Raw genomic sequence first — 14816 nt, 5'->3', positions numbered from 1 at the left:
TGTGAGATATCTAATAAATGTCTGTGGAAATGTTTAGTTTAAATTTTTAGCTAGAGACTAAAGCTAGAAAAAAATGATATGTCAGTTTGTGTGTGTGTGACGCTTTTTCTTTACAAATTTTATTCATTAATATTAAACAAATTAAAACTAGAAGAATAAATCTAAAATTTATTTATTGTTCAAATTCGGAAATAAAATTAGACAAAAAAGCGCACGCATTGCACAAAATTTTCAAATTTACACGTTTTGGCACAATGGGAATGCTGCAAGTATATGAGAGAGATTATCAGCTGTAATTCGCAGAACTCTTTACGCAAATATAAAAATGACTCTATGATTTATGAATTCTTTAAGATATGTCACACATATATCAATGTGTCGTAGACCATCTTTTTCATCATCTATGTATAAAAGGGGCTTAAAAATTACAACATGAACGTCAAGGAAGCAACCGTTCAAGGAAATTTAAGACCACTTCGAACAATTTATTATCGAATACGCATTTTTATTTTCTCAAATCGTAAGTTTTATAGTCCGTCTCGCGCGTGTGCGATTTCGCTACGTATGAATTCCAATGCACGAATTAGCATAAAGCGATTACATCGACTGTATCTTATATATCGCAAGCACACGTGGAAGGAAGCAACGGGTTTTTTTTTTTTTTACGAATGCTTTTCCGCGTCTTATCATCCGCTGCGGTTCGCACCTTAAAAATGTAGCGATATTGTTCGCGTATCGGAATTTTTTTGATATTTATTCAATTAATCTCCTAACCATAACCATAATTTTCAAACCATTATTTTACATTATGCGAATAAATTTATGAAAACTTTACGCTATTTGCCATCTGCTATATACTTTGGTCGTTTTTTTGATCGAGTTTATGAGAATTCTTATTCCAGAGAGTATTCCATGACCCAGTGATTTCTTTCCGGATAATGTATGATTATTTATTCAAGATGCTGACATTTATTTTTTATCAAAACGCTCGGCATTTATATGAAGGATATAGAAGCAAAAAAAGAAGCATTCGCATTTTTAACTTTTTAAAAAAATTGATAAAGTTAAAAAATTTCTCACAATTATATAAATTCATTCGAATAATTTTTTTCATTTTTAATGCTTAAGATTTTGCTATATTCATTTTCAACTCAAAATCCAAAGAAATATTTAAAAAATACGAGAGAACCTCGCTTCTATATATATATATCATATATGAACGAATTATTCTAATACAGAAGATAAGATAAAATGTAGGTATATCGCTCGAATTTGAAAGAATTAAATAAGATTCGCCAAAAAATTTTTTTTTTTTTAAATATGTATGCGTGGCGTAAAATTTTCGTCCGACTTGTTTAAAGTCTAAACGCTTGTCAGTCAAAAGACTTTTTTTTTTAGCGACGCTCGACGACGCGCTTGGAAAAAATCTGCTCTCGCAACATTTTCTTTTTTTATAAATTTCACAAAAATGTGCTGTTATACAAAAACACCTCTTGTCTCCCTCTACGTCTATATACGCTACAGAGTCCCAAATCGGGGAATCACAAATCACGCAATTCGCATATGTGTGTCCGTATATACGATTATCTACCTATCTACCTACCTTTTATAATTCGGCGACGATTAAGAATCGCCGAACGATAGATCGATTATACGGTTACGTTAAACGTTTACACGATAATTAAATTGCACTAATACATTGCACACGTTCTCTGGCGTTCTCTTTGGCATCTCTACAAATTATTACATGTAGGTATATTTCGCTAATTGTAGGTTCTGAGAGAGAGAGAGAGAGAGAGAGAGAAGGAGAAATATCGCCCGACTATATAATAGGCCCGTGCGAACACTCGAGAAAAAAAACGAGTCTCGCTTCTCGGATAAATCTCCTGAGGATAATATCGACGTAACATACACGTGGAACGGGATAAAACTCCATCCTCTCGTGTAACACGATCGGATTTCGTTACGTTATTTACTTACACATCTTTGGAAAATCTTCATACATAAATCCAAGATTAATTGAGATTATTCAATTACACGTGTTGTATCATATGTAACTACTTCTAACTTATCTCGAATGTTTCCAACGAAAACAAAAACATTCTACACGCACGCAATTAAATCAACAAACAAGCGACTAAAATAATTCAACAATTGTAAATATAATAAAATACATAAAAGCGCATGGAACTTTTTCGATCAACTAAAATGTATATCCCTTTCTACGGCTAACAATAAGATATTCGAATGCAAAATATATAATAAGATACACTAATCAAAATATGTATATAACGAAAGACTCGGCTCACTGCTGACGATCGCTTCGGGGGGAATTTGCCTACTCGATGAAATAAATATTAAGGCTCCTGGTACCTTGTCGACCATGTCGGAATCGTGACGTCAGAGGCGAGAAAACACACGCTAAAAATTTTTAGATGCCATTTCTAAATAAAAACATATTTGCACAAAATAACACTTAAGATATCTTTAATACACTTCTAAAAAACGCCGAAAACTATCCTTTTCCCTTTATAATCAATCAACAGCTGTAAAATGTAATATTATGAGGCCCAGTCCGTCTGGTCTTTGCACATGCGCAGTCATTGCGCATGTCAAAGTCTGATATCTCGATCATTTTACGGCTGTTGATTGACTGTCAAGGGAAAAGAATAGTTATCGGCGTTTTTTAGAAGTGTATTAAAGAGATCTTAAGTGTTATTTTATGCAAATATGTTTTTATTTAGAAATGGCATCTAAGAAATCTCAACGTGTTATTTCTCGCCTCTGACGTCACAATTCCAATATGGCCGCGGTGAGCACCCAGGAGCCTTAAGCTTGCTAAAAATCTTTGATTACTCGCGCGAATCAGATTTTCGCTCTCTCGCAAACTCGAAGTACTCGCACAATCCTACCTCGCTGAATAATGGATAATTTTATGTATATATTGTATACATATTTTATATATATATATATATATAAAACTATTTGTTATATTATATGCTGACTAATTCGTTCCCGGTCGGAATATATCGGATACGGCGACGTTACGGATTTTCCTCGCGAAAGTTTTCATTTGTCAGATCGATCCGTTTGGTAACCATAGTAAGAGTATAGACCGCGACGCAGGTCAGGCATACATTATTACAGTCGTAGTACACACAGTTTTGATATATCTAGGTAACAATAATCCGACATGTGATCGGTGTGTGATTTTCTTCTCGCCCCCCTCCCCCCCCCAAAGAACAACGGCGTAATCAGATCGAGAGTACGGACATACTATAATTTGTGTAATATACTTACAAAGATCTTTCTATACTCACCTCTAATATGGATACGAGAGTAAGACGATTGTTTCGAGATATAACTCTATCATATTCTTTATCTCTTTGATTCTCTCGTCGAGATAGCAGTAGGATATCGTGAGAATTTCAACTAGAATATCGAATATTGACATGTTCGCAATAGATATACAGAGCTATATAAATACTTGCTATGAATATCGCGTGACAATTTTGCTTCTTCCAAGTTTCGATATTCATATATTTTAGGAACACACGATTTAATCAGCGCGAGCGAAAATTGTGTTGCGATCAGCTTCATCTATGAATATTTTTTTACAAAAATTTCAAGAGAATTCGAGATTTTTCGATCGATAAAAATTTCATCGAACGTCATCTTTTTTCTCACTATTGGATAATTTTTAACATCCGAACGATCGCTCGACGTCCGGAGCTTTGGATTGAAATTTTTTTATTAAAGTAAGAAATTCACTTACATATATATCAATTAATCAAAGAATAAGCTTCTATTATTCTATTCGCGTCCGCGAAAGCTTAGCTCGCAAAAAGTTGGTCCATTTTTCTCAATCACTTATAATTTAAAAACTATTTATACTTGAGCTTTAGAGCTGAGAGAAGAAATGTGTGCTTTTATAGAAGAAACACTTGACTTTAAACTCCATAAAGAATTTATAGTAAGTAAAGTTTATCAGGAAATAACCTTGTATCTGCGAACTTGTATTCAAGCTGAACTCAACATTAGATAGGGAGATTAAATAGTTCGTTAGACATTATTATGTATAAAAGGGCACTTTGCCCCAATAAAGATAATACTTACGAGCATCAATATTCCAACTATCGTGTATAATTTTTCTTACAGTGTCAGATACTCACGGTATCTTTCATTCGAACGAGCAATTTTTTTTCACGAACGGGAAGTCATATCACGAAGTCGTACCACTGTAATAAAATCGTCTTTCCGAATCAATCTGATTACGTGTCATGAGCGAGCGAGTCGTCGGGAGAAAAAAAGGTTAAAACGCGTATATAACATATAATAGCCTTTGGATTTTGGTCTGGTAATGGAACTTCCGTCCTTCGCGACTTTTCGTCTTTCGACGTCGGAGATAGAAGAAAGAAAAATGAAGGAGGCGGAAGAGAGAAAGAATGGATTATACGACGATTATAGAAGAGACACAGATTTACAACGGCGGCTGTTGGGAGACGGCGTTGAAGTAACTGGCCCTCTGATTACGATATTGGGAGGCCACGACCGCCTGGGGATTCGGGATATGCCGTACCCCGAGATTGGGCTTGATCTTCATGTTAAAACCGGGGATGCGTTGATGCAGCTGCGGGATGCGCAGGGCGACCTTGCTGGGGGCGGCGTTGTGAAGTTTCGCGGAAGCGAGTGAGAGGGGCTCCGGACTCTTCTCCGTCAGGCAGCCACTCAGACGGGAAACCGCGACGTCCGAGAGGGTCCTCAGATTCGACTCCTGCTGGCCCCGGTCCTTGGCGGATTTGCGGAGGAAGCCGCCGATCGCGAGTCGCCCCGGTGGCCTGGACGACGGCAGGGACGACGATAACGGCGGGATCGAGCAGGACGAGGGCGAAGAAGAGGAAGAAGATGACGACGAGGAGGAAGATGAGAAGGTGGCCGGCTGTCCGGGCAAGGTAGCCGATAGATCGAGGACGTTGTCGTTGACGGCGGGGCCGCCGCTGCTAAGGTCCAACGGCGTCTCGTACTTGGACGTGGTGTTGGCCAGGACGACGCCGCTGGACGCGGCGAAGCCGGACGGTTTGGCGACGCGCAGAGGCGCCAACGGCGGCGGTTCCTTCTTCTTCGGCGCGGATACGGAAATGGGCGTGGATGCGGGCGTCGCCCGGTCCTCCTTCGTCTTGGACATGCTCTTGAGCGTGTCGCGCATCTGTTTCTCCGCCAGCAGACTCCGCACGCGATTCGCCTTGCTCTCGCGCAACTGCTTCTCCAACTTCTCGCGGTCGAGGTTGTCAGTCTTGTCGGTGCTGGTCTGCGTGCGCTGCTTCGCCGTTTTGTTCCCCCCGGCCTCGTTGATAGCCACCAAACCCAATCGCCGAAGAATCTCCTCGTCCTTCTTCGGCTTCTCCGGCTCGCCGTTATTCTCCGACGTATCCTTAGTCGGTTCCGCTTCTTTCTTGCCCGAGGTCATCCTGTCCGCCGCGACAGCGACGTCCTCGTTCGGATTGCTGTTGATGTTCTGCGCGATACGGACGACCTCGTCGGGAATGCCGTCGATGATGTCCTCGATCGTTTCCTCCGTCTCCATAGCGGCGCCCTCCTTGGACCCGACTTCATCCCGCGCCAGCGAACTCGCCGTTGTCGCCGATCGCTGCTGACCGATCGTCGCTTTGATCTTCTCGCGTCTGACCGCCCGCATCTGCAGCAACTTCTCCTTCGTTTGGCTACCCGCGCCGACAACACCCCCGGCTCCGCCACCTGTTGCCGTGCCCGAGGTGATCCTCGGAGGACACGGGGTCAGGCGGACCTTGAGCTTCAGCAGATCCTCGCGCGGCGTCGTGGTGATCTCCGCGATCACCCGCTTGTTTCGTCGCTTGCGCCGCTTCCGGTGCTCCAGCCTCGTCAGATCCTTGCTCTTCGCGCTCTCCGCCGACTGATGATGATGCTGACTCGCTGCGAGTCCGCCGGGGATTGGGGGGTCCGGGGCGCGCATGACGGGGGTCACCTCGCAGCGCGGCTTCTTCGTTTTCGTCTCCTTGTCGCGGACGTCGACGCTCGTCTCGAGGACGCGGGGAGAGGCTTCCGGGCCGCCGCGAGCCTCGGCCGCTTCCGGTTCGCGACTGGGTTTAGGACTCGGCGGCGGGGTCGGCGGTCGCTGCATGTTCTCGATCGCCGGCGAGTCCTCGTCCTTAATCGCGTCGTCCTTGCATGACGAAGGAGATTTCGACATCGAGACCGCCTCCTCTTTTCGTAACACTCGGTAGAACAGCCTCATCGGCGCTTCCTGCAACAGACACGAGCCATCGCGCCGCCATTCGTAAAGCCTATCTGGCCTTTCAGCTTTCAGCCAGGCTCGGCCTTAGCAAACAGGGGAACCCGCTTAGAATCCTTTTCATGGGGAATCTCTAAACTCGAGACAATTAGATCTATGAATGACAGGTCTTCTACCTGTGCCTGTGTGAAGGCAAGCTCTTTAGGGGCAAGTTAAACGATTATGACGAGAAAAAAAATACCGTAAAAACGGAAAAAGTATCATAAAATTTTTGCATTTAATAGCATCGAAAAGTTTTACAATTGCAAGCCTAATTCTTCTCAGAAGAATTGTTTGTTAAAGATTCACATATTATTTGATTATTATTATATTTATATTTGTTAGAGATTTAGATTTCTCTGTATTTATCTCCATGAAAGAAAGATTTTCAGCCAAAAGTAATCAATATTAAAAATACTAAATAAATAGAAAAATAATACAAAGATAAATTAAATCTTGAATAAATACAAAATTAGATTAAAGCAATAATACTTTTATAATATTTTAATAACTTTTCATAAATTACTGACAAAGTAGCAGTAGTAGAAAAACTGTAGTTAAAAATTCAATAGTGTCATTATTATACTTTTCTTTGATGTATCTAATTGTGCATCCCCATATAAGAAGAAAAACGACAATTGTATATAAAAACTATTGTATAAGTTTCTGAAAATATTTTCCACACAACATTACTAGCTACAAAAAAATATAGTAATTTTCTTTTAAGAATAAGAAATTCTTTTGTGGAACTATACATTTTTAAATGCATCTCCTGAGGAGCATAAGGGTCAATTTTTTCAATAGGTTCCGGTTGTACCGTGCATATTTCTAAGGGTATCTTCTATACATTTTCGTTTAAAAAACTATTAAAATTGCGAGAAAATTAGTAAAAAAATGGTTAAAAACTTGCAAAACTGCACCTTTTTTAAAAGAAGAAATAAATAAAGGTAGATTTTTAAATTCTCTGAAAAATTTAACGATATATATACAGGCCAGTGTGAATCTTCAAGCACCGGTGCCAGATTCATCACACATTTGAAATCAGATTTAAAAATGCGATAAAATAATCTTTGGATGAGAGAATGTCGCTTTTTTTGCAAGATTTACGAAACCAAAGAAACTAAATGTGAGTCATGCATTTATTTTCGGAAATCGATTTATTATACGCATATAATTTTTATTATTTTTTCTCGTCAAATAGCAGGTAGGAATCAAGTACAACGGCTATTTCTTTGCTAAAATAAATCATATGCGAATGTAGTAAAGATAATTCTGCATTCCACGAATTTTCACAGCCGTTGCCTGCTGAATGTCTCTATTCAATGTGTTAAAAAGATTACTCTAATCGAAATGCAAAATAAATAAAAATATATTTATTTTCTTTTTTCTATAAGAAAGAAGATGAAAATACAAAGGCGCGAAAGAAAAATTAATTCGAGCAAATTTGACTCAAATCAGAGGTGATTATTTAAGAATTAATATAAGACTTGGTCTGCTAGAATCTATAAAGCAGATCAATCATATACATCGCACATCAAACTGAATCATTAAACTCACCTTCTCCCATCGAAATATGTAAGCGAGATCCAGGAGCGTCCAAAACGGATCGAGCGGACGCATACTTTCGTCGTCGTCGGGATGCTGGTACATAATCTCTATCCTGTTATTAACACCGTTGACAGTCGCGTTAGCCTCCTCCCATCCTCTCTTCAGCATCAGCAGCCTCACCAGATGACGCACCGTCACGGCGGCCGGACACTTTAGATATCGCGTGCTTCCGGAGAACGTTTCGTCGTTCCTCGACGAATCGCGAGGCGCGATAGCATCCTCCTTCATCTCGTCCTCCGCGTCCGGCAGCTCTTTCAGGCTCAGACTAACCAGGTCCTCCAGGGTGAGATCGAGGGCGCCCACGGGCGACGCCAAGGGCGGACATTGGGGGTTCACCAGACGAAAGTGACGTCTGCGCTCGAGCTCCGACCGGAAGAGACCGGGTACCGCGAGGTACACGAGCCGTTGGAGCCGGGTGTCGGGCAAAAGCGGCGGCGAGGCCGCAACGTTGCACACGGGACACGCGCGGGCGCCGCTGCTCAGACGTCGGACGATGCAGCCTCTGCAAACTGACGGTGCCGCGCGTCCGCGACGTGAGGCAAGAGCGGAGACACCGAAATCGCGTTCCGAAATAGATGCGATATCGATTCGAGCGAACGAGTGACGCTACGATTTTTTTCTCCAAATCATGATAATTTATTGTCATCATCAATCATACTTTTTTGAAACAATAGTAATTTGTTATCGAATAAATATTTCTCGTGATAATTAAAATTATGAAATAAATCATCCAGGAAAGATAAACATAAAAGAATGTAAAATTTGTATAATTTTAAGAAATCTATACGCAGAAAGAATGTTTTCTTGAAAGAATGTGATCTTTCACTTAAGGCTCCTGGCTCCTTTCCGACCATGTCGAAATCGTGACGCCAGAGGCGAGAAATCACGCTAAAATTTCTTAGATGCCATTTCGAAATAAAAAAAATATTTCGATGAAACAGCACTTCAGATGGCTTTAGCACACTCTTAAAAAACCCCGAAAACTATCCTTTCCCCTTTATAATCAATCAACAGCTGTAAAATGTAATATTATGAAGCCCAGTCCGTCTAGTCTTTGCACATGCGCAGTCATTCCGCATGTCAAAGTCTGATATCTCGATCATTTTACAGATGTTGATTGATTATAAAGGGAAAAGGATAGTTTTCGGGGGTTTTTAAGAGTGTGCTAAAGCCATCTGAAGTGCTGTTTAATCGAAATATCTTTTCATTAAAAAATGGCATCTAAGAATTTTCAGCGTGTGCTTTCTCGCCTCTGACGTCACAATCCAATATGGCCGCGGTGAGCACCCAGGAGCCTTAAGAAAGACAATCTTCAAAAATAGTGATCAAGAGAGAGGAAAAAAAAGAAAGGACAAGAAAAAAGAAGCAGCGAATGGAGAGCAAGATAAAGAAAGGAAAAGTTCTTTTTAGATAGTATTAATTGTAAGAAGTATTCTTTCTGATGTATATATCTCTTAAAAATATGCAAATTATGTCTTTAACGAACTACCGTACTCGTCATAACATTCGACGTTTAATGATAAGAAATGATAGCTGCTGTACGCAGAAATACTAACAAGAGTGCAGACATTCCACCAGAGTTATAGCGTCTACGAGATATCCTCTGCACAGGGGACACACGATATGTTCATTCAAGTCTTTGACTAGCGGCTTCTCCCTTTCCTTTGCCTCCATATTGATAGTCGGTGCTGAAACAGATGTGCCAATTGATTGTTAATCATCTATCGCGAACGATACAGCTGTCATACACGGGATTACTCTTTAACCTTCAATTCTATTTCAATTTAAGAGAATATCGTGTTGTCTTCGGTTTATCTGACGTTGCAGTATTATCCGACGAATAACAGAAATTAATAATTTATATTTAAAAAAAAATAACAAAATAAATAAATGCGTATAAAAATTGGCTCGTTAAAATAATCGAATAATAAGTAAAATAGTTATATATTAATTATTTACATAACTTATTATATAAAAATTAGAAATTAAATGAAGAGCAGAACTCACAATAAATCTTGAGGAGCGGAAACGTGAAGGTAAAGCGGATAATAAACGTCACAATCGTGAGATACTCTAATGCAGTTGACGCGACACGACGTGCGATTTTCTCACGCGCATCTCTCGACGGACGACACGATGAGAAGACGCTTAATCAGGAGTGCAAGCCTACGCTGCTGCCGCTTGCCTATCTATCCGCGCAATGTACGCGCGGGAACGCGTGCACACGCGATCGCGGTACGCGATAATCCCTCGCAGCGTCGCGCCGGCGCGACGCGACTCTCTCCGAGAGACCGATGCAACGCGGCACACCATTTCCATGCGCGATATACCATATACCGCACGTACGTACGTACATATATGTATGTATACGCGTGGACGAGTATCTGTCTCTCCCGCGGGAGACCCCGGGAGAAATTCGTGCCGGCGTGGCCGGCGGAGACTTTAAGGTCTATCTCTTAAAGGGGATGGTTTCTCTACTCTCGTATCTCTCTTTCTCTCTTTCCCTCTCTCTCTTCGTCTGTCGCAAGAGTCCCGGCGCGCGATACTTTTGAGCCGGTAAACACGCGCCCGGACGACTCTGCGGTAACGTATATAATACACAGGTACGAATGTAAGTGCGTGTGTATCGTGCAGTGATGTGCCGTATAATTTACGTCCATTCTTTACGTAATTTTTTACGCGTAATAAATTAATTTTTTACCTTATTTATTTTTTACAATTTTTACATAAAAACGTAAAGAATGTAAACAATGTAAAAAATAGCCTAAATTACTAACAAAATTATATAAACTGGACAAACTTTATATTACTTTATTTTAAAAGTAATAGTATAAAAGGTTAAATGCACACGAACCACGAACATAAATTTTTCCAAAGAACATAAATTTTTATATTCTTAGTGTTTATATTCTTAGTGATAAATTTTTAAAATTTATATATAAAATAAAAATGAAAACTTTGAAACAAAATGAAAACTATAGACTCTAATAAAACAAAAACAAATCATATATTACATATCAGTCATATTTCATAATGTCATAATCTCATAATATAACGTCATAACTCATAAACTCATAACATAACTCAAGACAAGAGTACAAGAGTACAAGAGTATAACCTAACCTAACCTAACCTAACCTTTCTTTACTAATTTTCTACATATTTTACATTCTTTACGTAAAAATGTACGTTTTTTACGTAAAAAATAAAAAATTATTTTTTTACGTGTAAACGCACATCACTGGTATCGTGTATAAGAGTTTCGTTCCGTCTCTCTCTTTCTCTCTTTTGTGCGCCTACTTGGCGACAAGAATAGCTAAAGGCCGTAACGTACAAAGGAAAACGTAAAAACGAGAAGCGGTAACAATCACACAATCGGTATTTTTTTTTCCTTATTACTCTGTTTAAAAGTTTTTTTTTATTTTATTTAGATGCGTTTTAAGCGTGGAAGCTACGTGCGAATGTTTATAAATTCGTCACAGTTGAACGAAAGAAAGAGCAACAACTGGCGTGAAAAAACTAATTTTTAATCAATTAACGGAATAATTAGTAAGATAATGATTGATAAATAGATGTAATCGTTTTTAGTATTTGTCAAGATTCTCTATAAAAAACGAAAGACATATTATCGCATTCTTCGTAAAGAAATATAAAAACTGCATCATATATAAAATATATAAGAATCATATTTGCAATTATTTGCATATTATTAAATAATTGTATTAGTATTAGATGATTAAATAATATGTAGACATAACAAATATAAGCGCAAACATAATTATAACAATTTTACAATTATAAATAAAGAAAAAATTATATGCAGGTATATATGTATATAATTGAATCAAATTATTCAACTTCAAAGTATATATATTGTCTTTTCTTGGCGCTTAAAATAATGAACGATACTCCAAATGTTTTGTGTTTTCTTTCTTTCTATTAATACTGCCGTTAAATGTGCCAATTAACTTCTGTGCTTCCTCTGTTACCTTTTATGCGGGTCCGGAAAAATCTAGTTCGGAAACTATTGTTCGCAAGTGTATCGAACTCTTTTTGAAATCGTTTCTACAGGGAATATAACGAAACGCTGTGCCGAATCCACTGTGGTGGCATAATGGGCGAAGAGAGGAGGTTAATGAACTTGCGAAAAGGAAAGTCGACCACCACCTGTGGTGGTATGGTATAACCATGGTATGGTTGCACGGACGTACGAATCCGTGCGAAAGCGATTCTGGCCTGTGAATGATCCGTCAAGGTCGAACGTGGCGAGAAGAGGGGACGTTCTCTTCGTCCCCGTCCCTCCCCCTCTATCTTTCCCGCGAGAGAGCGAGAGAGAGGAGGATACGCGGGCGCCAAGTCCAGAAAACGTTCCTTATTCGCATGCCGTGACTCGTCGGAAATCGAGTCACGTGTCATCGCTCGCGTCGGATAAACAAACTCGCGAGGTCAAACGAATTCGGATCGATTCCGAGACTTCTGTCTGTTTGTCTATCGCGAAAGGCCGAAAGGAACGGATTCGTTCGAATAATCGCACATTCCTCTCTCTCTTTCTCCTATTAGTGGGTCGAAAGAGGCAAAAACGATTGACTGACAAGTTTTCTCGATTTAAATTCCGACTCGAATTAAAAAATGTAAAATTAACGCAGTTCTATAATTAATATATATCATCGTGAGAACGGTGTATAATATATACATCAATTTTTAATACGATGGTGGCTATAGCATTGCAGTTTTTTTTGTACCTATAAAAACTATGCTAAAACTAAATAGCTATATATATATAATATATCGATTAATTTTCAGATATTTTTGTCACTTTATAAAACGTTTCTTAAACACAAAATATTTTACAGTATGATGCAACTTTTAACAATTATCTATCATTTACATTTGACCACTAACTTTAACGTTTACCATGCGGTTATAAATAAACATCAGTATTCCGAATTTATCTGAAAGCGTTAATTTTTATGAGAGAGTCGCGAATCTGACTGCATATAAAATTTATGCCAACGAACGTTTTCATCATCAGAATACAGTTTTCAAGAGAGATGTGTGTCGTATATAGGATCATATAGATTTCAAAACATTTTTGAAGAAATGTGTCGTGATGATCGATAAGAAAAGAAATATGTAAAAATATGCATACGTGTGTGTTATATAATTGAGGAAAAAAAAAAGAAATTGCATGATAAAGAAGAAATAACGCATAAATTACGCATATATTTCATACATGTTTATCATAAATATTTAACATTTTTGTAATCATATTCGATCATGTCAAAAGCGAGAAAATGCATATTAAGTTTTTTTGTATTATTCGTCAAATAAATGAATTTTTTTATAAAACGTGGAATATGCTAAAGATTAAATTTTTGTATTAATATTGAGAAGAACATATGCAAATATTATGTCTATTTAAAGATCATCCTATATGGAATGTGTAATAGCATCATATTATTGCCTGTTTTCTTACCTTAAAAATTGCAGTAATATATATTTAATAAATAATATATAACATCTAAATCTATCATGTAATAACACATATGAAAATCTCTGTCCGAGAAAAGTAAAATTCAAAACATATAATGTCAAGTTAACAGGTGAACATTAGGCGAAACAAAATTCGATAAAATAAATATATCTCCAATATTAAATAGCTATTCGTCTAGAATATTTTTTTTTGTATGTCCACATGCAATGGAATTCAAATAAATTCAATGAAATTCATTTCATGGAATAAAAATGGTTTGTTTACGTTGTCATGCGGCAGTAATTGCATTTTAATTAATACATATTTCTACTGTTCACAAACGAATAAAATTCCAATGAAACATACCATTCTTCTTTATTTGTATATCAGTCAGTTCTTGCGTCATATCATTGTAACACGATAGGTAAATTATCACTCGCGATAACTGTGGGAGGTACAGTGTGTACTCACACTATACATATATCTGTCGCGTCTCGTGTATTTTCTTAAACTAAAAAAAAAAAAACACTGCGACATCCGATCGCGACTAGTACGCATTCCTAAAGGCGCCTTATCACTCTGTAAAAATCCCAAAGTAACGTCCGAGGTCGCGAGCGTGCCCTCTCAGGTGGGAGAGACCATGCCTTCTATTCAAGTATACACGGACATCCATGGTCCCCCTCCTACTACCGTTACGAAGCGGCGCTTTACAGAGTATACAGACTGCAGAGCTCCACTACAGGAGGTATGTACATACATACACACCATAGAGCAGCACTGCGCGTCATGGTATACCGAATTAGAGCCGCGCGGTATGTCACACACCGATTCATACGCGGACTATTCCGAGAGAGAGAGAGAGAGCAACATGCATATTAGGAGTATAGCTTACCAATGTGTCCGAGGAGATCGTCGTCGTCGTTCCCGACAGTGGAACGTAGCGGCGGACGTGGCAACGACGGTGCGACGGCGGCGACGGCGGCGACGGCGGCGACGGCGGCGACGGCGGCGGCGGCGGCGGCGGCGGCGGCGGCGACGACGACGACGACGGTGGTGGCGGCAGTGGCGGTGGCGGTGGCGGTAGCAGCAACGGTGGTCGCGATCGCGGCCGCGGCGAGGAGACGGCAACGCCGCTCCGCCGTCGGTCGGTGTGCAACGGCGCCCTGGCCCCGAGGCGTCCGATAGCGCGGCTTCTCGTCACACGTAATAATCGTCGTTTCTCTTTCCTGGAGCGAATCGTCGTCGAGTCTACCGCGACAGAACCGGATGACAGATGGACGAACGCGCGGCGATAGCGTAGGCTACGTAGCATCACGTAGACGTCCCCGCTACGTTGACCGTCATGGCCAACGACGACGCGACGGCCATGTGTACGTGCGTCGTCGTCGTCGTCGTCGTCCTAAGTACTCTGCGTTGATACCACTGCTT

At 39.8% G+C, this 14816-nt stretch overlaps 1 protein-coding gene across 2 annotated transcripts; it reads right to left on the bottom strand.

Moving 5' to 3' along the window:
* Positions 1-484: 484 nt before the first annotated feature.
* Positions 485-14655, bottom strand: LOC145932966 (uncharacterized). 2 transcript variants are annotated; one of them, XM_083032195.1, is made up of 4 exons: positions 14281-14655; positions 9472-9603; positions 7865-8424; positions 485-6280 (listed from the first exon to the last, which is right to left on the bottom strand). In XM_083032195.1, the coding sequence occupies exons 2-4, from the start codon at positions 9587-9589 to the stop codon at positions 4481-4483; spliced, it is 2478 nt and encodes an 825-aa protein (XP_082888321.1). In that variant the 5' UTR covers positions 9590-9603; positions 14281-14655; the 3' UTR covers positions 485-4480. The 2 variants fall into 2 exon arrangements, with proteins under 2 accessions (XP_082888321.1, XP_082888320.1); XM_083032194.1 differs by lacking the exon at positions 14281-14655 and adding an exon at positions 13755-13930.
* Positions 14656-14816: the final 161 nt, after the last annotated feature.

Source organism: Prenolepis imparis, unplaced genomic scaffold, assembly GCF_030444845.1.
Source record: "Prenolepis imparis isolate NDT839.2.m4 unplaced genomic scaffold, iyPreImpa1.0 SCAF_2, whole genome shotgun sequence".
Taxonomy (NCBI): Eukaryota; Metazoa; Arthropoda; class Insecta; order Hymenoptera; family Formicidae; genus Prenolepis; species Prenolepis imparis.
This window is presented reverse-complemented; position numbering and strand designations above follow the sequence as displayed.

Excerpts from the sequence above, each read along its gene's own strand:
- LOC145932966 (XM_083032194.1), bottom strand. The coding sequence starts at position 13,794 with ATGACGCAAGAACTGACTGATATACAAATAAAGAAGAATG. Across the intron at positions 9,604-13,754 it reads TATACAAATAAAGAAGAATG|CACCGACTATCAATATGGAG; the intron begins GTATGTTTCATT and ends CATCTGTTTCAG. Across the intron at positions 8,425-9,471 it reads GGTGGAATGTCTGCACTCTT|TTTGCAGAGGCTGCATCGTC; the intron begins GTTAGTATTTCT and ends CGGCACCGTCAG.